The 27,051-nt window shown below is 39.7% G+C and overlaps 2 protein-coding genes across 7 annotated transcripts in view; one reads left to right on the top strand and one right to left on the bottom strand.

Annotated features, from left to right (window-relative positions):
- The window catches only part of LOC116843454 (growth factor receptor-bound protein 14-like), a 237,737-nt gene that overhangs the window by 7,361 nt on the left and 203,325 nt on the right, over positions 1–27,051 (top strand). The window contains exon 1 of one of the 3 annotated variants that reach the window (XM_032813874.1): positions 8,062–8,750. The exons of 1 other annotated variant lie outside the window; for it this stretch is intronic. In XM_032813874.1, the coding sequence (XP_032669765.1) occupies positions 8,605–8,750 (146 nt within the window). In that variant the 5' untranslated portion in view covers positions 8,062–8,604. Of the gene's footprint in view, positions 1–8,061; positions 8,751–27,051 lie in introns of those variants that run through there. One more of the 3 variants, XM_032813875.1, reaches the window with a different exon arrangement.
- The window catches only part of LOC116843453 (SET and MYND domain-containing protein 4), a 291,340-nt gene that overhangs the window by 120,614 nt on the left and 143,675 nt on the right, over positions 1–27,051 (bottom strand). The gene's annotated exons all lie outside the window — the stretch shown is intronic.

The raw sequence follows: 27,051 nt of genomic DNA, 5'->3' as shown, positions 1-27,051 counted from the left end.
CTCTCTCTCTCTCTCTCTCTCTCTCTCTCTCTCTCTCTCTCTCTCTCTCTCTCTCTCTTTCTCTCTTCTGTTCTTTCCTCTTTCTCCTCTCTCTGCGTCCTCCACCCACTGTATCCTATCTTTTTCTCTTCTTGTATTACTCTCTTTTCTGCCTCTACGCCACGCGCGCGCGCGCGCGTCCTCCTCCGCTCGCAAAGCGCACGCCGGGCAATCTCATAAAGATGAAAGCGATTTCTCGATGTTAGCGTTTTAATTTAATCCTCTTACGCGCGGAAAACGGCGAGCAAAAATGTTTTGTGGAAGCGCCGCGTCTTCCGACTACCGTTTCGTGCCGTTTATCAAGAGGACTTTGGCGGCGCGAGTCGTTCAACGAATCTCTTTCTCTCTCTCTTGTTGAATGTATCTCGAGGTCTCGGCTGCGATTGCTAATTAGAACTTGTTGTACGAAATGTTCTTCTCTCCGCAGTGGCTCGCGAAGACTCGCGACCACTTGATTTTTCGTTTAACCCCGGCGACTGGGACGATTAACTGGCACGTTGTTCGTTGAATGCGAATGTTCGCGGATTAAACAACACGGATAGACAAGCGTACGTTAATTCGATAACAACTTTATCAGTCGCTTTATAAAGGTTGCATCTCTGCTTCATACGGCACTCATATTGATCACGTGGAATGATGAAATACCAACGAAATACGAAAAGAATGATCAAACCTTGCTCAAAACAATATGTCATGCAAAGTGTGATGTACGAAAATCTGAGAGTGTGATGTTTAGTAAATTCATTGTTGCTATTAATATAACAGAATTATTTAAATATAATAGCAGAATTATTTAAATTAATTAATTAAATTAATATAACACAAAATTTACATTATTGTAAATTTTATAATTAATTTAGTACAGTATATTTTTGGTTCATCAACGTAATCGAAAGGATCGTAATGTTGCCGTCGTTGTGACGTCGTGATAATCATGAAACTCTGCTTAGGGAACGATATGCCATGTAAAATGCAACATGAAAGCTTGAGTGTAACTTTCAGTAGATTCGTTACTGCATCAGCAAAAAATTTACATTATTGTATGATGTAAATTTAATGATTAATTCAATATAATATATTTGTCTCGTGAGTGTAATTAAAAAAATTGTGAAGTATCCATCATCGATTGTCTCGTGCCGTGATAATCATGAAAATCTATCTGGGTTATTTTCCAAAACGTGGCGCGCATGTTTAACGACGCGCGCCGTTTTAACTCGTCGGCGGTTTCTCGCGTACGCGGAGTTGAGACTAGACGAGACGAGACGAGACGAGACGAGAGACAAGTTGGACGGACGGAGTGCGTCTTTGAGACCAAATGTTAGCCCTCTTATCGAGAGTCAATGACGTTGAAAATAATATCCCTGCTAGACGCTCCGCATCAGCCGTTTATCTCGTGCCGCAGAAACTCCGTTCCGTCCTCCTCCGTCCCATAACAGAACGAAGTTACGGAAGTTTCGCGGGCGCGAGAGCTAAGCGGAGACCCGGCTGTCGGCTTCTCTCTCTCTCTCTCTCTCTCTCTCTTTCTCTCTCTTCCCCTCTCCCTCTCACTCTCTCTCCCACTACCGCCGAGAACTGAGAAACCGCCGTCTTCGAACGCCATAAGACGAGTCACTATTATCTTCGCGCGCGAGATCGATAATTCGTTCCGCTCGCAAAGACACACGAATCCGGGCTGCCGTACAATCTAATTAGTCGCCGACAACGACGACGCGAACGTCGCTCCGCACGATTGTGACCGTACGATCGGGAAATGATATTTGCTTATTATGTGCCTTCTTGCCGAGCGTATCCGACGCCGGTAACGCCTTACACAAGACGCCTAGTATTGGTGTCTGACTGCTCGTGCAACGATGCAATCTTCTTTAATTAGTAACCAAAAATCTACGAGGTTGTTTGTAAAATGGTGTAAAGAATCTTTCGTTCAGTTTGACTTAACGTACACGAATATAACGATAGATATCATCATTACAATTCATATACCGCATTGTGCACGATCATTCACTAATCTTCTTCGATTAATAACTCAGAATTTTACGCGTAAAATGGTAGAGGAATTTTCTGTTCAGTTTGAGGAGTTTCACTTGCACACAACAGGTGTGTCATGAATTGTCAGACACCCTGTATACATGTGTATGTGTGCGTATGCGCATATGTCAGCTAACTGTCATTACTCTAGCAACAATGTGCTTCTATTGATAGATATGATATTTTTGCATAAGTGGTGCTTAACGTAGAACCGTAGAACGTAGTCCCAGCCAAAAGTATATTTTAGAACGCTGAATATTGAACAATTATTTATTTATGAATTTGCAAATATTTTGTAAGCTTGATTGATATTCTCTTGCGGTAGTGTCAAAGTTGTATGTCACAAATCATACCTATAAACATAAATTTCTTCGTGTTGTATTAATAATAACTTTTTAACAGTATTGTATCATGGACCAACTTAAATCCTCTTTAATTTTGAAAGTTGGCTAGTCTTAAATATATACTTATACACACAGGCCCTTTTTCGAAATTCTCTTATCTCGACGAAAGTGCCTCTAAGTGTAACTGAAAGCCAATCAAAGCCAATCTTATAAGTCACATTTAGAGACGCATTATCGATAAAAGAGAATTCAGGATATTGGTCTGTAACTGCGCCTTCTTATGAGAAAGAAGTTTGAAGACAAAATATGAAGGACAGCTGTATTTTTCCCTTCCACTGTCTGCAGGTAAGCATCTTTGTCTAGCTTGACTCCTATTGCTAAAGCTAGACGAAATGTCCAATAGGAGTCAAGCTAGACAAAGATCGAATGCCTGCACTAACAGGACATCCTTTTCTGGTTAAGTCTTCGCAGCTTCTTGTGGAAGCGTCCAGTGTATGCAGGATGTGACAATTTATGATATGTAACACGCATATTTGTAATGTGTACACGTAGAACTCAACAAAACTGAACACTTCTCAATCCTTTTGTAAACGACCACGTAGATTTTGGTTATTGATTAAAGAAGATTGGTGCATGATTGTCCACGATCAGTGCGTGATCATTCAGCAATCTTCTTTAATCCTTCAACCAGACTCGTGAGGAAAATATATCCAAGCGATATAAACTACGTGAGAATTCTTGGAAGCGCACGCATGACCGGTGGGTCTATAGTGGGAAAAAATTTGTGGTGAGGAGGCCTACAGGCCAGATGCTCGATGGGACCGGTTACTTCTAGCTCATCTGCCGAGCTGTTCAAGTCGACGGCAGATATGAACGACCCATGAGTTTGGTTTTCGTTGATGAACAGTCGAAATTTGAAATTGTTTTTTGTAAATATTCATTTTTCTGATAAAAATAAACATATTTTGAAAGTTTGAGTGACTGAAGCTGTCATTTTCATCAGATTTTTTGCGTAAATTACTCGTGAAAAATTATTTTTAAACTCATATCAAATATGAAAAGTTTTTTCATTATATTTACGATGCTTACAAGTGTTTATATTTTATGATATATTTCATGAAAACAGAAAAAATATTATTTATTATTTTTTTCTAATGTTAATGTGCTTTTACTTCTCCTATAATATACCTCATTTTTATGCATGCTAATAATTACCTCTATTTTGAGTGACAATTATTCCATAATTTTTTTCTCCAACTATAAACTCTGTACTAAAAAACTTCCGAAGCACTTCTTTCATAGGTAAAAAATTATAAAATTTTTCGATATATCATGTTAACCTCGCTTAAAAAAAAACAATAAAAATAAACATTCAAAATAAATTCTTATCCAATTCAATGATTAGGACATTCAATTAACGCTTCAATGAACTTCCAGAAATTTTATCAGAATTTTCTGAGTACACGTTAATACTACTTAATGTACAAAGCGCGGTCATAACAGACTTATGAGTTCGGTTGACATTGACAACAAATAACGGCAACAATACGGTCCATTAAAAACTCGAAATTTTATATAGTTGTGCAATTAAGTGGTAGAGGAATTTTGTGATCAGTTTGACGTACATGGCGGCTGCGTAATGAATTGTTGGACACCTCGTATAAGTGCATGGTCTCAAACGTTGCTCGCCCGCGTTTGTTTTCGCGCTCATTCTACCTCGTTCGCCCGCGCTCGATTTGACCTGGCCACGACTGGAACGCGGCGAAAACGCTCGGTCGGATGTTATTTCGGCGGAGAGAATGGAGCCATTGGCCGTGATGTGCTCGGCATAACAGTGGCGAGTGATTTTCATAGAAATGCGGCCTCGCCTAATTTCTAATTTCGCAAAATGACCGGCGTCATTTGTGACGCGTACTTTATTCCGCACAAACGAGCGACTGTACCAAGCCGCCGTGTTCCTGCCGCAGAAGCCGTGCCGCACCGCGTCGCGTTAATATTTCAAGTTTATCCTCGCGATTGCTTTAACGGCGCGTTACACGCCTTCCTTCCACCTTTACTTTTCCGGTTCCTGTGCTTTTTTTCTCTCTCTCCTCTCTCTCTGTCTCTTTCTCTCTTTTTCTGCCTCTTTCACTCTTTCCTTCGGAAAGTCTCCGCATATCCCCGAGGTAATAGCGGCGATATAAATGTTTCACAATGTCGCCTCCGGAGTTCCCGTTGCCGTGGAATTTGATTAACGAATCCCCTGAATTTTCCCTCTCTCTCTCTCTCTTCCCCACTCACGCGCGCGCGCGCGGAGAGGGACATCAGTGGTATCTGAAGTTCTGTATGACGGCTCCCCGACGAATTATTAATGGCGCCGCAGGATTACCCGTGTTTCGCGTTTCTCTGGCTGCCGCCTGCATCGAGATTCATTTGTCGAAGCGCGTCGCGCGAGTGCATTTATTTCCGCGCGCGTTCCGCAAAGACCGCGTCGAAGACGAAAGAGAGATAGAGAGGAAGAGAGCGAGTATACGGGTGTGTGTGTGTGTGCGCGCGCGAGTGAGAGACAGTTCGATGGAAGAGCGGATAGCAGCATCCTCGTATCGCGAGCGCGTCATTTCACGTAGATTACAATTCCATCGACGTTCGCTCGAAATAAAATTATAAGCGCCGTACGCAGTGAATTCTGAGGTGCGCGCGCGCGCGTTATCGATCGGATGCGTTGCAACTGGCGCTAATTGCAATTGACGATTAATAATTAACGCGCGCGTCCGTAAGCCACCGCCGTAATAATGCGCCGATTCGCGCGTTTCGTCGCGCGCTCGCCCGCAACTACCGATCCGTAAAGAATCGCGAGATATAACGTTCACGTCACAATGAGAAACACATCGGCCGGAACGACGTTCTCGTACGCCCGTCGGAAATTGAATATCGCGAGGAATCAGTAGCCGATGCGTTTTCTCGAGCCGGCTTCTCTAGTGAGTCGTGATATTCTGTTCTTTCAATGTTCTTCTCATCCGAGTGATGTAAATCTGCCAAATGACGTAGCGCTATTCAGATTTCGCTGTTCAGACTGTTCTATTAATTGCCGACACTGAGACTCACTTTTTTTGCTACGATTGTGATCCATCATCGATCCAGCGCCTGTCGCTGCTCGCTCGCTCGCTAGCTCGCTTCCGCGATTATACAGTCTCCGAGATAGCGACTAATAATACCATCTGTTTTTTATTTTTTCTTTCAAACTGACTTTTTTAAAACGACATGACTTTGCGAAATGACGTAGTGCTAATCTGGCCGACCTATCAATTACGCTGGTCTACAAACAAAAATTTTTTTGTCATGTGGATAAAATTATGAGATTTATAGTATTTATAGTATTATGAGAGATAGTATTTTTTTTAGTATTATTTTTTTAAGCTGAATTTGAAAAATGCACACTTTCTTTCTCATCCAGAATTTGTCAGTGTTTTTAAGTTAAAAAGGGTTGTTTTTCTCTATGTGTGCAGACATGGCTTATTTTAAGGGAAAAAATATCTAACAATTAAAAAATATTTATTCGATAGGTATTAATAACATATGTATTTGTATTCGTATTTATATTGAAGAAATATTTTTTTTTCAAATAAGAAAATATATATTTTTTTGAAATCGTTTTCACGGAAAGCAGTTGTTTATTTTATTTTAATAAAAGAATTTAGATTTAATTTTAAATATGTTATCAGTACCCACACAGTAAATTTTGTCCTTTCTTATTTAGATATTTCTTTTCTTAGTGTATACTTAATAAAATATGAAAAAGTGATTTTCTGCTGCATTTAACTTGTGGTATGTTTTTTAAAAATAAAATTGTAACGAGTTTTATTCATCTTGTGTTTAATTGGAGAAAAAACGCGTGGGAAAAGAAAAATCGTTAAACCCAATGAATTTTAAAGATGATTTAAAAAGACGATGAATTTTTAAAGACGAAAATATATTACTTGAATGGAGGAAGATACTTAACATTTTCATAAATAATATATTCCATAAATATATTTATGAAAGACACTTAATATTGATTAATACTTCAATATAGAGAATTTAGACGTAAATTGAATTTACAAATTGTCTGAAATGCCTCATATACAATATATTAAATCTAAAATGACTTACAAAGAACCGTGAATGATGAACGCGAGTACTAAATTTATCTACGGATTCTATATAGAGGAAAATTTTATTGCTAAAGTCATTATATTGCTAATAAAAGCGATTACACAATTTACATGTTTTTTTTTAAAGTAGTGATTAAGTAATGATTATCTTCAACAAGGAATATTTTCTTGATAATAGTCTAAAAATGTAATAACAGGAAAATTTTAGGAAAGCTCATTGTCATATATTCTAACAATTAATTAATTTTTTTACTAAAATATCACAAAACTTACCGAAGAAGTGCGTTTGATATTTTGTTCACTGAGAAAAAAATATCTAAAAATTAAAAAAATATTTATTAAGTGAGTACCATTTAAACCGAGTATTGTTTATTCGGTTTAAGTAAACAGTACTCAGTAAATGAAAAGAATTTTGATTTAAGTAAATATGTTAATGGTACTCACCTAATAAATATTTGTTAATTTTTAAATATTTTTTTCTCATGTACATTTTTTTTCAATATACATAGAAAAATTTAGTATTTACTTAAACTAATATAATCAAATTAACAGCCATTGTTTCATATATAAACAACGATATACAATTTTGTTAGAAAAATTTTGAAGTCTTAAATGTCTTAAATGTTAGTAATGTTATAATTTTATTTAAATGTTATAATAGTCTCATATGAAGTACATTAAAATTATTTTGATGATAATGATATCTTCTCCCGATAATTACAAACATCATATTCTCAATACACTATTTTGTGCTCTTTATTCGTAAAAATTATTCATGAATAATAGAAATATATTCTTCTTCATGTTGAATCATACAAAAGTGTTGATGTAATTTATTTTCGTTTAACGCATGTAATCTCATTGTAAGATTTACGTGTAAAAAGTAAAGATATTTTGAAAACAAGAATGTTTTTTTCTGTCTAGTAAGCAAATCGAATTTTTGTTTGAATTTAATATTTTTGACTGAAATTGATTAGTATTCCGAATATATTTTGAATAAATTTGATGCTTATAATGAGCTTATATTGAGATAGCTTATGATAGAGATTCGCGCGAATACATACATTTATAAAATACTTGAAGCAATCAACTAACATTTGCGCTTGAACACTTATAAAAATCCAGAAGAGACACATCAGAAATGCCATGTGACAAATTACCTGCTGACTAGCGTTACTGACGCTGCTATTCACTTTTTTACGATCGTGATCCACCGTCGATCGCCGATCGTCTCGCGGTTACACAGACCGCGTTTTCCAGATCGAGATTAGTATCGCTTACTGTTAATTATTTTTTTAAATCAAGTTTTTCACGCGATACGGATTTGCAGAACGGCTTGGCGGTATATTGTGAGTTAACACGCGGAAGCTGCGAGGAGACACTTTTTACCTGCTTTTATCGCAATCGATCATTAATCGTCGCGTGTGTCGTCTTCTTTTTTTTTCTCTCTCTCTCTCTCTCTCTCCTTCCCTCGTCGTCATCGTCGTCAGCTGGACAGCGGAGGTCGGGCGCGAGATCGCGACTAATCGCGGCGAGCGATCGCGGTTCGTTCGCGCATCCCGCCCGCCGATCTTGCGTGGGCGTCGCGACGTCACGCAGCACGCCGGCTCGGGCGTATGCGGACGGCGGGCGGCTGTGCGACGCCTCGCGCCGTCTCGCAGTAGGCGACGCGACCTCGGCCCGTCAGGATCGCGCACAGCTGACTTACGCGCGGCGGGGGTCGTGTCGGGTCTCTGTTGTAGCCTCGCGGGCTCGGTGGACGCGCCGCCGAGAAAAACGCGCCACGTGCCGTCTGCTGGTGAAAAGTGCGCGCGTGAGCCATTTCGTGGGAAGAGGAAGGGACTAATCGGGTGCACGCGCTTGAGATCGGTCGACGTGAGCGAGGTGAGGAGGAAGATGCTGCGTCTCGGTGAGAAAAGACGCGCGACGCTGAGTGACGATAAGCAGCGAGGCGGTTGATGTCAAGTGCGGGTCTCTCGGTAGTGGCGCGAATACGGTTTAGAGGAGGTGGGAAGGAGAGAGTGGTGAAGTGATTCGAAAACATCTCATTCTATCTCCCGGCGCGGATGGTGAAGGAGTCCTTCGCCAACGGGACGACGACGACGACGACGGCGACGACAACGACGCGCGGCACACACGTCCCGGGATTGCGCGCGCGACCTGAAGAAAGCCGTGAGGGAAGCGCAGCACGAGAGAGAGGGAGGAAGAGTGAGTGAGTGTCATTAAAAGAACATAACGTAAATTGGCTCGCGATGTCGTGCACTTCGCACGGTGACGCAACGCGACCGCGCCAAGTGCAACCGTCCATCCGTCCGTTCGTTCGCCGGTGCATGCATTATACCGGGCATTATATCGGGCGACAACGACGTTAGAATCCGACGAAAGAGAGAGATAGAGAGAGAAAGCGAGACAGGGAGACGGACAGACGGATGGTTAGATAGATGGATAGATAGGTAGGTAGAGAGGTAGACAGAGAGACAGGCAGACAAACAGACAGACGGACGGGCGAGAGCGAGAGAGGAGGTAGAGGAGGAGAATCGACGCGATTATTCGGATCCTGCGGGAAGCGGCAGCCGAGTAGTTGTAGCCGCGAGGAAGCCGCCGCCGCAGAATCTCCCGTCTGACTCCGCACGACCTTTTCCACTTTCGGCTATCTTGCCGCGACTAACGCGGCGGGCATTCTTCCACGGTGATATGCGAGCCTGCCATTTATCTTGGTGGTTTTCAGGTCGTTAACGGTGCGCGGGGGGAGAGATGTTGAGAGAGGTAAAGAGAGAGGGAGAGAGAGAGAGAGAGGGGGGGGAGAGTGGTAACGGGAAGAGCGACGAGGGTGTCTCTCTTTCTTTCTCCCTCTCTCCCTGTACCTCTCCCTCTCTCTCCCGAAACTTTCCAGGATACCGTTTTACTCGGGGACTGAAATCCGCCCTGGTCGCCCGCGAACGGAGGTCGCCCCTCCGGCGACCCCGCCGCTCTTCGCCCGCGGTCTGTGTCAACATAACGATAAGTTAAATTTCCGGAGAATTTAAGTTCGCTCGCTCGCGCTCGACGGGACTATAATCGTTCACTCGCTCGCGTTCGTTCGCTCAACTCTCACGGATTGTTTGTAAACTACGCTCGACCGATCCGTTTGAATTATAAGATCGTGCGTATGAGAGGAGATTTGGTACGCGCGTATGAGTGACTGAGTGAATAAGAGAGAAAGAGAGAGAGCTCTCTCTTCTTTATCTCCATTTCGCCACACGTTTGCATTCGCGAATGTATGTTCGCGCTATTTTCGTATCCCGCGGACCTCTCTTACAAATCGACTTCTTTCTCCCTTTTTCTCTCTCTTCCTGTCACTCGCTCTCACACGCTCGATAATTTCCACAGACTCTGAAATCGCAAGTCATAGTGTCAGCCTTAAAACGTTCGGCGATTTGAAAAAGATCGATCAATTCGTGCGCGTTCTCTCTCTCTCTCGACGATCGTTTCGAAAGCGTCGCGAGCCGCCGCGCTGTTTGTAAACAGCATCGATCGACGGTTCGCCAGGTTTAATCGGATCAGCGGCTAATCCGCCCGTTGACGTTTGCTAAACGTTTCTTCAATTTTTTAGCCGGGCTTAATGCTCCCCGCAAATCGTCCATCAATCGCGCGACTGCGTTTTTTTCCCCTCCTCTTCCGCCGACCGCAATTTATTTACCCGTTCGCTCTCGGAGGTTGCCCCTCGCTCGCTCGGGCTGCTGCTCCCGCGCGAATTCGGACGGAGCTTTTTAATCTTTAAACACCTCCCCGACTCTGCCGGAAGCCTTTGTACTCTCGGGCTGCTCCTGGGATAGCAGTTAATTTTGCACAACGAGGATATACGACGATTATGTATCTCGAGAAGTATCGGCGAGGTAACGGTATTCCGGAAACGTATCGCGACTCGGGGAAGAAGGCGAGGCAGCCTTAGGGATTCTTCGTAAACAATGAATAGCGAATGAGTATCGATTAAGCTTCAGTGCAACGAGATCGACTCGGTATTCGCTTTTCGCGTAACGAAGAGGGATTGAAGACCTTGATGGATGAACCGGCTGTGCCTTCGTTATTGATGAAACCGGCTAGTTTAAATGTTGCAATTAACGTGCGGCTCTAATGATTGCGCATGCAGCCAAGAGTATACGCGGGAAACTTTTCGCAGGATATAAACATTCATTAAACGAACAGGCACCATAGTATTTACCTGGTCAGGGTATATTTCTACCGCAGAAAAAAACGTCAAGAAAGTAGAGAGTGGTGTCGATTATAACGGGGTGTCAGTTCAAACAAACTGTCCAGTGGTGAAATATGTGGAATAATTTATTATTATTATTAATGTGTTTTTGAAAGTCTTACAGATATGTCATTTATATGCATGTAAACTAGAAGGCGCTACCACTTACATGCTTGCTGGTGTGAGCTTGATTATGGAAAAGGTTTGTTAATAATTTTCAGTCTCCGTCGAAAGATTCTCTCATAACTCGTGTCTTAAGATTCATCCAAATATATAAACTTTGCTACATTTAATTTTCTATTGTCCTCGGCTTATGAACGTTAGAGCTCTCATGTGAGCCAGAATTGAGTACTTTAAACAAGTAATGCTTTACCTTTACTTTTCGTAAAAAATAACTCATTACCGTTACTCGTTACTAATTTTGAAAAATAACTTGTTATCGTTACTAAGAAACTAATGATTCGTTACTTTTTCGTTACTTTTTATAATACTAAAGTAAAATACGTCATTCATTTTAAGATGAAATTTTGAAAGATTGTTTTTGAACTTAAAACTTAAATTATATTTCTAATGTAGTCAATTTATCTAAGAAAAAAAGCAAATAATTAAAAACTGCAATAATCCTGACTTGGAGAACTAATATTTCTTTATGAGCTTGATTCTATCTTATTTTTTATTATTCTTTTATCTTAAAAAATAATTGTAAGATTTTGACTCTTAAAAAGTTTTAATAAATTTAATAATATAATAACTCAAATAAACCTAATTTTTGATAACCAAATAAACATAATTTTTTTTATAATATTGTTATTTTTTGCTACTTTAATTTTTTTGTTTAGTTTAACATTAATTACTGACTAATATTAATTACTGATAACTTTATGCAGTTTTGCTTTTTGAATAATTGACGAGAACTAACGTTGGTGTCAATTGTAATATAATTCCTCACTGTCTGTCAAGTAACTTTTAAAACTTCGAATTTTATTAATATTGGTTGTTATAAAATTAAAGCTAAAGAACTCCTTAATGTCACTTATAAACTTGGTTTTTCTTTGATCAATAATAAAGAAAATATAAGAATATTTTTGTTACAACTGACACCACTATTCCTTTGCAAAATCTGGAGAATAAGTAATAAAACTGTATATGTGTAGAAGTAATTTTTTCCAAGAGATATAGAACTTTTCTAATAGCTTTTAAACGTGTGTGAAAAAGTTCCTATACTGAATATATCTTCCCTATATTCTATCATGCATTGCTTCAATGCATGCTAAATGGAAAAAAGATTAAAATGATTGAATTGACCTGATAATGAACGAGTCAAGCGTGTTTTGCTTGAAGGAAATAGAATTTTTAGAAATGGATTTAGTTTACAAGAGCTGAAAATTCTGTTCCCTTCAACTGAAAATCGATAAGTTTATTTGTGCAACAGAGTTTCTTTGCAAATGATGACAAACAACGTAACACGATCGACATGGTTGCAACTGTACATCACTGCACAAAAGCATAAAAAATATTCTGTCTTCCTTCAACTTTCACGTATATACAGCAATAACTGTACGTTATATAATAGTTACTAACCGAGATAAAATTTGTTTTTCATACTGGCATTAGAAATAACGAGTAATCCAAGCTGCAACGTCGAAAATATCGGATCATTTTTTACTTTTCTCATATTTCCTTGTAAAATGGTTAATTTGTATATATACTATCAGGTCACAAAATATATCTCATCAATTTATTGATTTATCGCTATCATATATAAACTTTAGCTTCAGTATGAGTACTCGTATATCTCAATACAAGTCTTGCAAATTATAGGAGAACTTTGGATATCATTGGGGTTTGGGGGATAAATCGAAAATTATTCAAGAACACTGAAATTAATTTTCGTTGAATTGTAATGCCAAGTGTTTTTTATAACGTGTTTTTCACGAATTTCGTTTATCTATAATAATTTTAATATAATATTAATTTCTTTTTAATATAAATTTTGGAAGGTTATTAAGAAATAGGTTTGGAGTAAAACGGAATACCTTACTTATAAAAAAATGATTTTTATTATCTTTGAATAAATATTAGTGTGTGTGTATGGAATCGAGTAATCTTACAAATAACAGAAAAATAATACGAACATTTAAACTAAAAATTGAAAGGTAAACAATAAAAAAATAAGAATAATTTTAGAAAAATCTGAAAATTATATTTTCTTTAACGCTTTTAATATCGTAAACAAAAATTAATTTATAATTTATTATAAATTTTTAGTCTTTTATAATGTGTCGCACGATAATGTTATAAATTTGTAATATGTTATAACATTACATATTATAAAGTTATAATATATAAAGTTAAATAAATGTATATAACATAACTATTCCTTAATACCCGACACCGCCATTTTTTTATTCATGGTGTACTATGGGAATGTATACCATATAATATTTAAAAATTAGACTACATTAAAGTTATATCTTAATTCTGCATGTAACGAAGGACGACTAAGAATTTGTCGAATAAATTGATTGTTAAATAAAAGCTTAAAGTAGTATTCGACGTGAAAGTTGCAAGACGCATAATATACACTCTGTACATGAGCTAAGTTGACTTTTTACAGATTAGGTTAGATTAGGTTAGAGGTCACACACACAAGCGATTAATAATTCCACTGCTGTCTGGTTGGCTGTGACATTTAAACCCAATTTCTTCATTTCTGGTTAACTTTATCTACCAATTATTTTATTGGAATCGACAAATCATATTTATGGTTGGCAAAGATTAACTAATCACGGTTGATATTTAAGATAGAAGGCAAGAAAAATCGCGATATTCCTTATTACCTACCTAACTATTCTCGTAAATAGCAGAAGTTCCTCTACTATTAGTATGCTATATTATTCAATAAAAATTTTCTATGTACGCTAACCAAATTGGACGTCGCAAGAAGAGCTCTATAATATTACTATATATATATATATATATATATAGAATATTTTTATTTAACCCTATAGTCGTCGCATGGGGTCTTTAAGAGAATATTATATCCAAAATAGTCTTATATCTTATATTTTACATGAACTCAAAAACCTAGACATTTAATTAGACTAAGAAAATATTTAAGTTCTCAACATAAAAGATATAAAATAATTTTTTATATTGGGATCTCTCAAGATATCATGCGTAAACTCGTGTTCGAAAAGTAGCGCGACGACTGTAGGGTTAATAAATAAATAAATAAATAAATAAATAGATAATATGAAATATACTCCGTTTGCGCAAAATAATATTTTCCTCCGAGACGAGAGTCGCGGGAGACCGTCGCGATGGTGGTATTCGGGCAGCAAACGGGCGTATTTTTCGCTTGGGATCACGCGAAATACACGACCGTCGCGCAGCGTCCGCTCTCATACTGCGCGCGCGGGCGACTCTACGGGCAGAAGTTCCCGGCTACGTAAGCCGGACGAACCGCCGAGGATCCTTTCACCGTCGCAAGCACAAAGATCGTGAGGTTAAGCCGTCGGACAGTCCGCTAAGAGTATTCGTCCCATCGATCGGCGAAAGTTTCCCGCGAGATCGGCCGAAAATCCGGGGAAGCTTTCAACCCGTTCGGTCTGGCTGAGTCGCAAGCGCGAGAAGTGGTTGCAGCTGGCCGACGCGCCAAGCCGCCAGCGCCGAGCCAACAGCAGCCAGTATGTTAACTGGAGGATTTAGTGGAGACGCGAGGATAATATGTCGCGACACACCCGGGATTGTCCCGCGTAACACGATGGAAATTGTCGGGAAACTTAAAACTTTCGCAACGCGCTGTTGTTACAGCTTTACGATATTACCATTGTTACCCTCGCGAACGTTATTACGTTACACAATATCATTCCTTCCTGCCCTCCCTTCCAAATGGGGAAGAGAGATGTAGAAGGAGAGGGAGGGAGAGGGAGAGAGCGAGAGAGAGAGAGAGAGAGAGAGAGAAGTAGAGCGAGATGAGGATGAAAATTTTTCTGTCGAGAGCAGAGATAACGGTCGTTCACGTCGTCGTTGCGACACTCGTTGCGAACAGAGATAATATTCGTAGGTCCGAAGAGGTTAATAGCGCGAGACCCTCCGGACTGCGGCTTTCGGAAAGATCGTTTCGCTAAACGCGCCGGCGAGGTCGTGTTCGTGTTCGTAAACTTGGCCTATCGGTCCACGTATATCCCCTGCGAGTCACCCGCCTCCGCCTCCTTCTCCTGAGCGCAGCCAAGGGTCGCCGGACTTTGCAGGCACAAAGCCCTCCCCTGCTCCGCGGACGGTGGAAGCGGAACGATTTCCAGCGCGGCTATTATACGCGCGATCCTTCCCACCGCCTCGTATACCGCGCGAATATTGTTCATCGATCTTCTCTCCCTCTAATTTGCCAAATTGCTCTCTACCTCCGTGCGGAGGATCGCCGTTGTCGATGTCGTCGTCCACGTCGTCGTCGCGTGGCACACGCGAGAAAGGCACGCTCGTTAGCGACTTTGCGCAAATGGACGCGCGTACGCGAGTCACAAAAGACGGACGCGGTGAAATTAGAGTCATAATTCGTCGGGATTAATTTTCGGCGGTGCAAACACGCCGCGGGCGTAAAACGGATTTCCACGGGGACGACCTGAGAACGGGAGAGAGAGAGAGAGAGAGAGAGAGAGAGAGAGAGAGAGAGAGAGAGGGCTGAGCGAGTGGTGTCTCGCGTTAATTTTTCCGTCACTCGGTATTCCACAAAGGGACGGGGGCTAACTGTATTCCCGTCGGCGTAAAGGAGGTATTCTTGCCGTGATTGCGCGGAGCGCGACGCGGTTCATGAAACGTCAGGACTTTAATCACACACTCCCTTGCGCCCGAGCGCTATGTGACTATGGAGACGGTAAAAAGCGCCCAGATAGGACAGGCGTACGTAAATTTGGCAGCAACTTCAGTGTCGATACGTAAAGCGTCCCTTGTGAGGGCTTTATACGTCACTCACATTTGTTACATACAATGATAACATAGAAATAGAAGTATAAGTAGAAATAGAATGGAAGTAGAATAGAATACAGAAGAAGCATTAAAACCTTTAGGCTTCCGACATTTTTTTATGAAAAAAGTGATATTTTTTCTAAAAAATTTTTCTATATAGGTAACATACACATAATGCAGAATTTTGAAATCTGTCCAGAGACACAAAAGTGGCTTTCCCGGCAGTCTACAGGTTAAAAGATTCATCAAAATTTGCCCCAAGACAATGTGTTTCATACAATGTAATACGAAAGTGTCAGTGTAACTCTTAGTGAATTTGTAGTCCAATTTTGTCATTCTATGTAATAAAAATATGAGTGTCATATGAACCACTCATAAGAGAAACAACTTTTACAAATTGATTGTTAAAATTATTGTTAGATTTAAGTACACGTGTCTATCTGGGTATGTTGTAAAAGAAACATTGCATGAACTGTTTCTCACACTCACGATCTGTCACACTCACGATGAATACATAAACAAAGCCTACATATGTCTTGGCCTAATTAGTCTTTTGTGTCACGTAAAATGCAGTGTGAAATTCTGAATGTATCTTTTATTAAATTTGTATCAATATAACAAGAAATTTACATTATTGTATGGCATAAATTGAATAATTAATTCAATACATCTCGTAAATATAATTTAGAAAATTATTATTTAGAAAATTATAGAATTTCCATTATCGACTATCTCACATCATAATAATCTCATCAAAGTCTATCTAGGTCAATATTCTGTCCACACGCACCGACGATTCAGCAAGCTATTTTATGATACATATGATACATATTTTATGTTCCAGACTCTTTTTTAATTTTTGTGGGAAGAACGGATTAAGATGAATATAAAAGTCCCATACCGTTTTGCGATATTAGCAATAAATCTCGAGATATTAATTAAAGAAAATCAGAATGATCACACGCGATATGGTAAGATGAGCTGTAGTGATGTCGTCTGCCATTGTATACTTATACATTAGATCAGACTGACTAAAGAAGTCCTCTATTATTTTGCAAATGACCACATAGATTTGTAGATATTAATTAAAGAAGATGTGTGCATTATTGTATACAATCACGTAACAATTTTCTTTTATTAAGGGAGATAAACACTGTGAAAATAGCTCTTTTTAGCAAATTTTTTGTGACGCCCATAAAGTAGGTAGTTAAATAAATGTTTTTGCATTGAATTAGTTTTCTTTTGAAAAATATTTTTCTATTCGATGAAATACATTTTTGTTTCGATATAAAATGTGTCTATAGTAGCGTGTCTCTGCACGCTCGACCCTACACTTGGAGTCCTTAAAAGTCATCTGAAATAAAAAAATCCAACATTTTCTTACAATATATTAATGTAGTTTCAATTAAGCGTATGAAAATTTTAATATTTTAATTATTCGCAAAATAGCGTACGTTTAAAGGAATATTCGAAAATCGTTTAAAATAAAAGTACCGTTTTTATTGGCATTTGGGGAAATTTCAACCGTAAAAAAATCCGTACACTTATCTGAAACTACATTCATATACTTTAAGAAAATCTTGGGTTTTTTTATTTCAGATGACTTTTAAGGACTCCAGGTGTAGGGCCGAGCGTGCAGAGCCTACTATAGACACATTTTATATCGAAACAAAAATGTATTTCATCGAATAGAAAAATATTTTTCAACAGTTCAAAAGATGACTAATTCAATACAAAAACATTTATTTATCTACCTGCTTTATGGGCGTCACAAAAAATTCGCTAAAAAGAGCTGTTTTCACAGTGTTTATCTCCTTTAATAGCTAAAAATCTACGTGGTTATTTACAGAATAGTAAAGAGCTTTTTTGTTCAATTTGACCTAATGTATAAATGCACAACAGCACACATCGCCACTGCAGCTCATCTACCATATCGCGCGTGATCTTTCATCAATCTTCTTTAATTAATATCTTGACTATTATTGCGAACATCGTAAAATGGTATAAGACTTTTATATTCACCTCAATTTTCGTTCTACGTTGCCACAAAAAAAGGCGGGGGATAGTCGGGAACACCCTGTATATGACATTATACCTGCGCAACGACTTACCAAACCGATAGTGGGGTGGTATGTGTGTACAGAATATTGGCCCTGGGCGACCACGTCGTTGCTCGGACAGAGAAACCGGCGCGTGACGAGAAGTGCACTGGCGAGCATAACGCGATAATCGAAGATACAAAGGACGGCAAAGGAGAGGAAGGACATAGCCGCAGAAAGCGCGGCTAATACGTTTTCCGACGCTTCCGTCGCGGAACTCCGAGGCGTTTCGCGCGCGCGTCCCAGGATCTTTCGCGCTAATAATCCGTCGGATTTGCAGCGAGCGGTCGTAATGACTGCTCGTTTCTCATTCTGCCGTCATCGAATCCTCCCCGTGAGTTTCCATCGTCTCCGACGAATCTTATTCGCGCCGAAGAATTATATCACTGCACGCCTCGTTTATCTCGCACCTCGGGCATTTCTTTCTGCTTCTACAGCTTTAATTTTCTTAGCGCAAAGCGTACGTGTGGTGGGAAAAAAAACGAAAGAATTCTCGAAGTTATAGCCAGGGAGATGTATGAAGCCGGCCGGGTATGATGCAGCACCGTCATTAATTACTACTGAGCATTCACGGAACGTCGTCGAAATTTTCGACGACGAGGAGAGATTTCATTGGAGCTGGATATCGATTCGCACACGGAGAAAAAGCTCTGGCTGAATTAACTTACAACGAACCAAAAGCGTTCCGGTTGAAGGAAACGGGATTATTTCTGGTTCTTAGAACCGAATTCGGTTTATAAGAAGCAGTTTTCTCCGACCAAAATGTATTTAGTTAATTCAACCAGACGTTTTTCTTTTTGCGTGTTGCAACAAGAGGGGCAACCGGAACCGCGTCCCCTGGGATTTAGCGTTTCGCCCGGCCTCTTTCAGCAATTTTCTGTTTAATTCGGCTCGCGAGTCGACTCGCAGTCGTTCTGCCAGCATCGGGCCTCATTGTTTATCCATTTTATTCCGCTTTAATCGTCTTTACTCGCCACCATTTGCGAGGAAGCGGCATCAAGCGCGCAATCAAAGTGTCGCGGAAACAAACGCGCCCAGCGCGCGAAGGAGCGAGTGTGTGAGTGAGCGAGCGAATGGAGCGAGAAAACGGAGGAGAAACGCGCGAGCGCCCGGAGGACTGGAAGTGTCTGGCGAATTTGTACGACTTGTTGTCTACCGCCAGCAGTTTTGAGTAATCGTGCTTCTCGCTCCCCTTCGCCGGGCCTGCGAACCACCCTTCGTCGCTAACCCTAGCATCGTCGGTCGTCACCCTCACGAGTTCCTCGGTGCGCACGACCTATCCTGGCGCATTCTTTACTCTCCCATCAGCACGACGCCGTACCGTCGTCGTCATCGTCGTCGTCGTCGTCGTCGTCGTTGTCGTCGTCGTCGTCGTCGTCGTCGTCGTCGTCGTTGTCGTCGTCGTCGTCGTCGTCGTCGTCGTCCTGGGGTCGGCCCCTAGGATCGAAGCGCACGCAGGCACTCCCGGAATCTCGTTTGTACATTTATTTTACCCCCTTCGACGTTCCTCTCTCGCCCTTCCTTCCTTTTATTTTTCTTTTTTTTTTATTTCGCTCCCTCCTTCTCTTCCTCCCTCCTCTCTCCCTTCGCCCTTCGATTCGCTGTCGCCGGAGTGGCGCGGAGAACGGTGGGAAATAAATGGCCCCTAATGGATTTCTTAGACGTTTGCGCGCGCGCTCCGGAACTCAGGTGCAGCCAGGCCGGCCCTCGAAAGTACGGCGGAACTCTAAATTACAGGAATCGCTGCCTCTCTCTCTTTCTTCCTTCTTAGCACTGTCTACCTGTATCTCTCTCTCTCTCGTTCGGCAGATCACAGCTGTGCTATCGACGATGAAAACTTTTCACCGTCGACCCCATGGCCGCGTCGTCGTGTGTGCGCGTTCGCGGCGAACTTTCCGTCTTCACCAATAATCTCGGCGACATCGCGGTGACCTCGACCACACCGCGGCTCTCGCTCTCGTTTCTCTCTTGGCCCACGTTCTCGCGAACGCGGTGATTTTTCAAGATGTCTCGCGTTCTCGACTCGAGCCGACTGGTACGAAGTGCAATTTTACTTGCTAAAATTATTATTATTATTAATGCTTGATTTATTAAGCGCTCTGGGACAAATCGTTTCAACCGCGTATACGATGGCGAGTACATTTCGATTACGACATAATTCAAAATTAGTTAAACAGTGTGCTCTGCTGCCAAATAGTTTAGATATTTCAGCGAGCAAACAAAGAACAAGATGGACAAACGAGAGACACATCAAGTGACGAGCACTATATCAAAATTGGATGTGTGCAAACATGCCTAAAAGTTAAACAACAATTAGTTGGCATATTTGCTTAGCAATGGAGTATATAAAGGCGTCTCATATTCACTTAAGGATTTGAAATTTATAATTGGCGGCTAACCATACCTCCCAAAGTCCAAACGCGTTGCGTAAAAATGTATTCATATCGAACCCAGAGAGTTGCAGAGAGACACTGATAGATTGATTATGTTTTCAGAAACTCTTGTTGTTCTAGGTTATTCTAAGCTAAAATTTAATAACAGAAAGAATAACGGCTTCTCAGAATGTGTTAGGTGCGTAAATTAATTCCGTGCTTTTTTTTGAAGAAATTTAGCCTTTTACAACTTATAAGAAAAAATTAATATTTAAGAAAGAATAATAAATATGTCAGTGTTCGAAATATTCGCCATCATTTTCTAATACTTTTTTCCATCTATCGGGGACAGCTGACGAATCTCCTCTCGAAAAAAGACGGCGGCTTTGAGTCGATGAAATCGTCGATGTATTTTCGGACCTTTCCACGCTTTTAGAGTGTATATCAGCCAGGTAGTGTTGGAGCGATCAGAATAGATGGTAATCCGAAGGGGCTAGGTCCGGTGAATAAGCCGCATGAAGGAGAACTTTCCAACCCAACGAATAAATAGCATTCTTCGTCTCTTTTGCGACGTGCGGCCGAGTGTTCTTCATTCGTAAGACAGAAATCACCATTCCGAAACTTTTGGCACCACTTTGTACAGGTTTTATGCGTTACAGCACCTTCTCCCAAATCTGAACAAATCATATTTGCAACCGTGATAATATTTTTTTCAATTGGAAAGCAAAAAATGCAATATCTGCTGCTTCTCGGACGTTAGTCCGAGTTAATCAGTTCGATATTATTTTGTAAGATTATGTTGTTAGTTTTGCTAAACTATATTGCGCATTTTAAAACTTTAAGATAGTTACTTCAAAACCTCCTAAACACACAGCAAATCCGAATGTGTTATTCTTAAACGCATAAGCGTGTAATTGGCTGAAGCTCTTCTCATATGTCTCTTGTGGTTTCACGTCATTCAACACATTTATGATCTATAAATTAGAATTTTTTACATTTGTGTTAAATGACGCGACTTGAGATGGTAAGAAGCATAAAAAGAGATTCGGCTAATTACACGCTTATATGTTTAAAAATTAACACACTTGGATTTGCAGTGCGACAGGAAGATATATTTGAATTTAAGACAAAGTTATGATTGATTAAAGGTAAAAGCACCGAATTAATTTGCGTTCGATATTACGAAAAGGAGAGAATGATGTATAAGTCCTATTTGCCACTAGAAATCGACGTAAATCACACGTGGCGTGATATGTATATTCCGCTTGATACCAGAAACGAAATACGATTATATTCTAATCGACTGTAATGCCCGTCATCGCACCGTTGCGACTATCAATGTGAGGAAATGCCAAACTCTTCTCAGGGCATTAAAAAACAGCATTGCAAATTCGAGTGCGTTATTCTTAAACGCATCAGCATGTAATTAGCTGAAACTCGTCTCTTGCGGTTTTAAGTCACGTCATTCAACACATTTACGATATATAAATTAGAATTTTGTACGTTTGAGTACGTCAAATGTCGCGACTTGAGACATGTATAAAAAGAAATTCAGCCAATTACACGCTTATGCATTAAAAAATGATACACTCGAATTTGTGAGGTTTTTATAAAGCTTAAGTCTAATATGGAACGAACAGGAGATTCTGTTGACAACTCGAACTCCCGGGAAATAGTGTTCGTAGTGACCTTAAGATAAGCAACCCCATTTACCCCGCGCCTCTTTAGACGTTTCCTACTCTCGTTGTTTCAACGATGAGGAAGATAGGCGCGCGAGAAACGTGCATTATGAGTCATGCAACCATAAAATCGAACGTGTATAAACTTCCGGGTTACGTCACATTATGTTCACGCTTCGAATTTTATGCGCCGCATTCCGGCGGTATTTAAATGCAATTTGCGTATCGTGCCGCTCAGAACTGTACAGATGTCCCGACCCAGATAGACTTTCATGATTCTGCTGTTCAGTGTCTACCATCTCAGCACATAGGAATATCTCGCCGTTGGCCGATGTGCGGAGTTTTTGGTTTGTACTAATTTAATTGCTTAGATCTCTAAACAATGCCGTATTTATTTATTTTTTCTTCGACTGCACTTCGTGCATTTGGCACTGCATTGTTAGGTTTCGATTCAACCGTGTCGTTGAATAATACTTGTTTCTCTCCATTCTCTGCCGATTGATATGCGATCCAATCCCAACTAATGTAAGGTCAACTTATAATATATTTTAAATGCGTTAAACTGATATACTGAAGAGGATCCGACTTTAGACCGAAACATTTACATATTCCCTTCCGCGACAATAAATGGAAGATTTCCATTACAATTTTATTATTCCTATTGGCAGTTCATATGCGATTAAATGTCAGAAGTACCTCTTCACTAACTGATTTCATGATTATCACGTGAGACATAATCGAATGAGGGGAACTTTACAATTGTTTTAACTACATTTATAAAGCAAATAAATTAATCATTAAATTTACACCATACAATAATATACATTTTTTGTTGTATTGATGCAGCAACAAATTTACTAAAATTTACACTCAGATTTTCATGTTATATTTTACATGTCATATTGTTCTAAGTAAATTCTGATAATTTTATTTTATATTTCTGTTTCGTCACTCTGTGATAAATATAAGTGCTATACGAAACATTCATAAGGCGTGTAACGTTTACTATCGACCAATAAAGTTGCGCCCGGATTTAGAAATGCCTTAAGGCTCGTGAAAATCGATACGCCATTATATCAATTAATCCTCTACTGCCCAAATTAATTTCTCATGTTTAAAAAATTTTTCATACACGTAGGATGTTTAAAACTAAAGTACATATATAAGGTGAAATTCTATTTTTTTAATTTTTTATTTTCTCCAAATCTAGTGGTGTAAATATTAACTTACTATCGCTGCTAACATACTAAAAAAGGCAGCCATATTGCAACTTTCACATCAAGACAGAAACAACATTCATATTGGAGATAAATAATGATGAAACTGGATTATAAATTCAGAATCACGGTGGGTAGTAGAGGGTTAATTGCTTTGTAACCCATTTAACGATTTAAAACTGGATTTCTAACTTTTTGAACTGGATTAATCAGAAAATCCGATTAATCGGATAACCGCGTTCAATCGTTAATAGTTTAGTTTTTAAACTGCGTAGAAGAAAAAAAATAGACTACATCAGAATAAGACTCGTATAGGATAACGATGTTTAATTAAATTTTAATTTCTTAATACAATAAATTAATCATATATAAATAATAAATTAATAATAAATTTTAATGTTTTAATAACAACTTAATGTTTTAAATTTAAATTTAAATTTTTAATTAATTTTTTTAATTAATTTTTTTTTAATTAAAATTTTATTCCTTAATTGAGAAAGTTTAATTGAGTAATTGTTCTACTCCAACATTATATTCCACATATAATTAGCGAGTGAACGGATTAATCGCTCAATCGGTTAATTGTAATATTCGAATAACCGAAAAAAATCGAATAACCGATTAATTCTTAATAGTTTGATTCTCTTAACTGTGTGGAAAGGAAAAATTGATTGTGTTATTTGTAAAAATTCTTGCACGTATTCGATTACGACATCGTCATTCCACTCTTCTTTTTGCCACTTCTTATGAACTAACGTTGAGGTTTACATGTGGAATATAATGTTGGAGTAGAACAATTACTCGATTAAACTTTCTCAATTAAGGGACAAAATTTTAATTTTTGATTAAAAATATTAATTAAAAATTAAAATTGAAATTAAAATTTAAAAAATTAAGTTGTTATTAAAAGATTAAAATTTATTATTAATTTTTTATTTATATGTGATTAATTTATTATATTAAAAAATTAAAATTTAATTTAACGGTTTTAATCCTGCATAGCATCACTTCAATGTTTATAGTAACATTATGACTATTATCACGTGATTTGAAAGCAAGTATGCCAACCAGAAAAGAAGTAGAGTGATAAAGTGGGAATGATAACATCGTCATCCAATACGCGCAATGAGTCTTATTCTGATGCAGTCTATTCTTTCCATTCTACGTAGTTTAAAAACTAAACTATTAACGATTAACTGATTAGTCGACTTTTTCGGATACTCGGATATTGTGATTAACCGAATTGAGTGATTAGTCAGTTTGATTGGTTATGCGATTATTCGAATTTTCTAATTAATAAAAAAAAAAAAAAAAAAGAAGACTGACATACTATGTCTATCTGGGGAGAAAAAGACGAAATCAGTTTCCGCGTCCCAAAGCCGCACAATTTAAGCCACCATAATGCCTTAGTAATTTTTATTCTTTTTTATTCCTTTCAATTCGTGCAACACGGTGACATTTCTGTGAGAGAAACACGAAACGCGGTCGCTTGTTGACGCGGCATCCGACGTCGCCGAAAGGATACCCGTGAAATTTTTTCATATAAACTTCGTGGCATGCCGTCCAGCGTCATATCGCAATGGTGCGCGCGGGGGATCGGTCAAGTCGCGAATTTCATCGTCGGCGGCTGCGAGATATCGGAGGAGAAGGCTGGTTGACACATGTCATCCGCGCGCACGCTTACTCTCGGGGTTAAGACTCTCTCGAACACGTGCGTCCTTGGCGCGAACTGCTCCGTGTGCCGTGCCGGTGTGTCCGCCTCTAGAAGCTTTATTTTCGTCCATCCATCTCGAAGAAGCAGGACGCGGACGGGAGCGAAGAGGCTCGCGTTAACGATCAAGCCGAAATAAAGCACCCTATTTCGCGGGGAGCGTGGCGAAACCGAAAATCGATGGAGATCTTCTTGGCAAGTAAGGAGGAGCTCCCCGGCGCGTGTCTTTGGCGCGAGCCCGAAAGTCTTCGTCTCCGTCAATAATCTCGACGAGCCCCGACCGACACCGGGAATCTCTTATTTCCTCGCCATTGAAGCTTCTCCCGGTTAGCTCCCTTTGGTAAAGCTCGCGTCGCACTCGTACAAATTCGTTTGTAAATTTTATCTCGTTCTCTCTCCTCTCGCGCGCCGGCATTTTCCTCGCAACGGCGTTCCATTTACTCCATTTGAGCGGCGGAACGCGTCGGCGATGAATAATTCTCCACGAAAATGTTACGCGATGTGCCGCGTCAATTCACTGAGATCACGAGCGAGCGAATGAGCGAAACTGAATGTCTGTCGCGATCTTGTTGGCGGCGATAGTATTAAAGAAGCATACGATATCGACTATTAATTCCAAGTGCTAAAGATAGGGACCCAAAAGAATATTTATATCACCTTCGACGAAGAGAAACAATTGTGTCGGTTCAATTTCGAAAGTAACAGAATAAAATGTGAAATAGATCGGGAAGTATTCACTTTTCGATGATTTTATCCCAATACTTTTCTACACAGAATGACTAGAATTGATTTATGTTTAAAAAATATGTTTATGTTTAAAATTATGTTTATTATTATGTTTAAAATTTATGTTTATGATCATATTTAAAAAATGATAGAGTTTTTAAGGTCATTTTAAGGTAAAAAATATTACTATCTTTGTTCCCTCTTGATGTTCTGCAGCTTTTGTTAGACATTTTTTTTGAAAATGCATTGTTTTCGAGGTATTGCTTTGTATCTCTGGTGTCTGAATTAAAATAGGATACCTTGTATACATACATGCACACATACGCGCGCGCATGGGAATTCTTAAATAAAAAGGTTTTTCTATATTATTTTGCAAACGCGTTTACATTAGAATGTGCAATAAAAAATATAGGTTTCTATAGGGTAAATTTGGATATTATGATCATACCGAGAAAGATGGCCATAGGCTGTAATTTTTCTAACAATTGCAAAACGTTGCGTTTCAGTTTGTAATCAGTCATAAAGATAATCAATATTTATCGTGTATGTACGTACATTTTTCGAAATAGCAAGATTATTAAGGTGACCAGACGTCCCGATTTTTCATCCTTTGTCCCGAATTTTTTCAAATGCTATTCGGGACACCGATTTGTCATCATTTTCAATGATTGGCAAATAATTTTCGGATCTTTTTACCTCCCTCCCCCCGCTTCACACATTTATGAAGTGTCCCGAATTCAGGGCTGGGAAATCTGACACCTTAAGATTACGAATGTAATTATAATGTATGTTTATTTTCGACCTAGATACTCTCTAGCCGAGCAAGACTGCTCTGGCTAATGAATGTTTCTATCTGCGAGAAGTGTTCTCTACGTGCAGGAATCACGATTATTATTCATCATATAATAATATCGCGTTCATACACAATTTCCCTCGCTACCGGCTTTGCACGTATTGCGACGGTAACATTCAGATTACACGGTCCGCCAGGGGTTACGTCTGCGGGCCAAGGATCCTCGCCGAGACAACACCGTGGTGTCCGACGACTACACCGATATCCTTAGGGCGGACAATACATTTAACGTCCGTTTTGCGGGTCCGTCTTGTGTTCGGCGAGAGCATCTCGACGAGACGCGGGGATTTCCGCCGTCGTCGTCGCCCCGTAATTGAGAGAACGACCGCTTTAGCGATGCTAATTCGGCGAGTTGCTAACAAAACAATTTAACACGGCTCATACATAAATCATCGCGGCAGATAAAAGTTTTCCGCCGGGGTGTACCATCGGTGCAGACGAGCTAGCGGGGCGAACTTGAAAGGACCCGTCGCGTCCTTCGATGTACCTCGCCATCATTTTCACCCGGCGGAGAGAGTTGAAGCTTTTCCAGGCGCGCGTGGGCCGTTCCTTCAGCCTCTTGCTGACACTCTAAATCTCGTTTGGAAATCTCGCTTCTTCGATAATCCATTCCCAGGCGCCTCGCCTCGCGCCGCTTCCCGCCGCTCTGAATCGCGA

Source organism: Odontomachus brunneus, unplaced genomic scaffold (assembly GCF_010583005.1).
Source record: "Odontomachus brunneus isolate Ranch 3 - 2012 unplaced genomic scaffold, Obru_v1 Obru_scaffold_033, whole genome shotgun sequence".
Lineage (NCBI taxonomy): Eukaryota > Metazoa > Arthropoda > Insecta > Hymenoptera > Formicidae > Odontomachus > Odontomachus brunneus.
Note: the sequence above shows the minus strand (reverse complement) of the source record. Positions and strands in the feature narration are given on the sequence as shown.